The sequence below is a fragment of the Pecten maximus genome, chromosome 11 (genome assembly GCF_902652985.1).
Source record: "Pecten maximus chromosome 11, xPecMax1.1, whole genome shotgun sequence".
Taxonomy (NCBI): Eukaryota; Metazoa; Mollusca; class Bivalvia; order Pectinida; family Pectinidae; genus Pecten; species Pecten maximus.
In genome coordinates this window covers 29,935,545-29,939,042 of record NC_047025.1, presented here as the reverse complement: position 1 = coordinate 29,939,042, position 3,498 = coordinate 29,935,545, and the positions used below count along the sequence as shown (strand labels likewise).

The following is a 3,498-nucleotide window of genomic DNA, read 5'->3' as shown; positions in this document are numbered from 1 at the left end:
TTCCAATCGCAGTGTGAACCAAATCCAAACGTATGTAAACAACAACACGTGGACGGCGGATGACTGTTGTGATAAGGCTGCAGCAGACGCTTTACACATTACGATGTTGATTTCATACAAAATATAATTCCAATTAGCTTGTCAAAAAGAACACCAAACACTCAGTTAAGTTATAGTTATTGAATAGCATTACGAGTGTATCCGAAATATTTTTTGAAGGGGCGGGTACGAGGCGCGTCAGCGCCGAGTCCCCCGCCCCTTCAACAATTAACTCGGGTACACGAGTAATGATTTCAATAACTGGCTTGTACCATGGCACCTCCCACTTTGTGTCAATCAAATTCTAGTTCCTTTGTCATTGACCAATCATATTCGACCGCACCCGCTTTCCCACGGTGAGATTCTGCAGTACGGAAATCATCTGTCAAATTCCCACGTTGCGACACAGTACCATAAAAAAGATGTCGGATTTGGGCAATTTTATAATTGGAGACGGCGGACTCGATTTGAAAGAACTGTCCGCCATTAACGACTTCGACTTCGAGTTATTTGGAATATCGGAGGACGATATTAATCTTAGCCAAATCGTGGATAATTTAGAAGTTACGGGGTCAGTAACTGACGAAGATTTAACACTTTCCCAAATCTGTGATACACTGGATATCAAAACTGAAAATGAAACTGAAAACGTTCCTGAAGGAGCAGCTAGCAAATCTAGTTCTGATGCTAGACGTTTCGGAGATGCCGTAAGCGATGAAGAAATACGGGAACTCATCAATAGTAACATTAATTTGAACACAAAAAAGAACACTTCGTGGGCTTTTGGAGTTTTCGAAATGTGGAGGAAAGAAAGAGATAATGTTCGAGAAATCTTGGCAATGACGGGTGAAAACCTTAATTTTTATCTCGGACGATTTATTGTGGAAGCTCGGAAAAGAGACGGCACAGAATTCCCATCAAAATCCTTGTACCTGATCACGTGTGGCCTGTTACGTTACCTGCGAGATAATGATGTTAATGATAAAAACATTTTGGATGCCAATGACCACAGGTTTGCCGAATTTAGGAAAATTCTGGACTCCCGAATGAAGGATTTGTTAAAAAGGGGCATAGGCGGCAAAACAAAACAAGCAGAACCTATTCTTCCCGAGGATGAGGCCATTATATGGGAAAAGGGTATATTTGGTGACAAAACAGCAGATACCCTCCAATGTACAATGTTTTTCTATAACTGTAAATTGTTTGGCATGAGGGGCCATGACGAACACCATGCACTTGAGTGTGATCAGTTCATTATTGGAGAAGACTCTAAAGGAAAGTACGTCGAGTTTGTGGGAAGAGCTTCGAAGACATTCAAAGGAGGACTCGCGCAGCGAGAGATCGACATAAAGAATATCAGACACTACAGTAACCAAGGTGAGTAAAATATATAAGAATTAGAAATATTATACTATTTGTGAACTATTCTATTCACTAATGTGTTAATCCTCAAATCCGCACTCCGCATTCATTAATTATAAATGTACTGCTTATACTGTCTCGCAATAGTTGTATTACCATCAATGCACTTTTAAAAGCTTTCAAAGAAAAACAGCCGCTTAATTTTAATTGTATATTATTATTATCACAAGTCTATAATGAAGTATTCTAATATTTAGATCTTAACCATTGTAGGTGAACGCTGCATAGTCGATTTGTATGAGAAGTACCTGCAGGCCCTAGTCTCTGGGAAATTCTACAGGCGCGCATTACCTGGCACACCTCCGAGGTTTGGGAACCAACCGGTAGGAGTTAATAAACTGAGAAATCTTATGAAAATTATTTGTGCACGCGCGGGATTAAGTGGAAATTATACCAATCATTCGGGAAAACGCACATGCGCAACACAACTCTACATCGCCGGGGTTGATGAGCAGGAGATCATGAACAGAACTGGACATAGGTCAGAAAAGGCTGTGAGAAAATACAAGTCAGCTGACGAATCGGTGTTACGCAAAGTATCCTCAGTGTTAGATCCTCCACAGAAAAGAAAATGTCCCGAAAACAAAACTCACCAAGAAGAGCCCACTGCCAAACGTGCTACAGTGCCTCTCAGTGATATAAGTAATCTCCCGACAGGAAGTCTGTTTAACAACTGTCAAGTTACTTTTAATGTCGGACACTAGTGACCTTTTAAACGATTTTTGAAGACGTGGCATAGTGACATTAGTGTTTATGATTTTTAAGAAGACATCGGGTATAGTCTTATAACCTTTAAATTGTTTGTTTATAATTTTGTAAAAAATATTACATGTATTAAAATGAAATAAACAGATTTTTTGTTTGTTTTTCAAAATGAACAGTGTTGTAATTTGCATCTTGATTGTAGCGATTTTTCTCTGGGACATGACTGTAAATCGATACATAAACATTGTTTCAGTCTAACTGTGAAAAATAACTTGGAACTTATTGCACAGCTAGGCTCCACCCCAATCAATGTATCGGGGTAGTTAGTGTATGCCTAGGCTCCGCCTCTTCTCGGACTATCGAGATTTACACAACAGTCAACTTCAAAGAAAAATAGCCGCAACCATGGTACAACTCTGATTATTAATACTTATTTTAATTTCTTTTGTGAATAATATTGATACATTCAAACGTTCCGGGTCTGGTCATAGTGACGTCACCCTATCGAGAACAAGAGCACGTTAAAAGAACACGTGCAGCTTGTCTTTTCCCTAGGGTGAACTGCGGATATCCCTGTCCAGGGTGAGACAAATGGTATTCTTTTACCCTGGACAGGGATATCCACAGTTTTACCGGGGTGAGATTTTCTTATCCCACCCTAGGGAAAAGACAAGCTACACGTGCTCTTTGAACGTGATCTTGTTCTCGATAGGGTGACGTCACTATGACCTGATCCGGAACGTTTGAGTGTTAATATCAATATTATTCACAAAAGAAATTAAAATAAGTATTAATTATCAGAGTTAACTGAGTGTTTGGTGTTCTTTTTGACAAGCTAATTGGAATTATATTTTGTATGAAATCAACATCGTAAGGTGTAAGGGTCTGCTGCAGCCTTATCACAACAGTCACCCACCGTCCACGTGTTGTTGTTTATATAATTACCTGAAGGACATTTTGCCATACCTGGTGGTGTTAACTCTAGGAAGGTGTGCTTTGTTCTCTGCCCTGAAATTATACAAATTTTCTTGTTGATTAATAAGATTACAAAGATAATCTGGAGCGAGATTTTAATTGCAAAATATCCGAGTCCGAGTTGTATATCCTGCAACAATACACGAATCATCGTTAATTATTTCTTAAACAAACAAATATAGATTTGAATGGCGACCATTAAGTTAAACCTTTTCCAAACCAGATTCCAGACTATAAGTCAAAAACAAAACCACTTCAAAGACATGTACAAAACTTTGAAAGTATCCTTAAAAACATAACTTGATAGACTTAAAATGACCGAACAAAAAGAAAGAAAGCATGGCAGAATGGAATCGA

The 3,498-nt window shown here is 38.8% G+C and overlaps 1 protein-coding gene across 1 annotated transcript; it reads left to right on the top strand.

Moving 5' to 3' along the window:
* Nucleotides 1-719: 719 nt before the first annotated feature.
* LOC117337262 lies at nucleotides 720-2,187 on the top strand. The gene is made up of 2 exons (XM_033898155.1): nucleotides 720-1,416; nucleotides 1,675-2,187. Exons 1-2 carry the CDS (start codon nucleotides 837-839, stop codon nucleotides 2,163-2,165), a joined length of 1,071 nt encoding a protein of 356 aa, XP_033754046.1. The 5' UTR covers nucleotides 720-836; the 3' UTR covers nucleotides 2,166-2,187.
* Nucleotides 2,188-3,498: the final 1,311 nt, after the last annotated feature.

Coding starts and splice junctions, on each gene's coding strand:
- LOC117337262 (XM_033898155.1), top strand. CDS start 837: ATGTGGAGGAAAGAAAGAGATAATGTTCGAGAAATCTTGGCAATGACG. Junction 1,417..1,674: donor CAGACACTACAGTAACCAAG/GTGAGTAAAATA, acceptor TAACCATTGTAG/GTGAACGCTGCATAGTCGAT.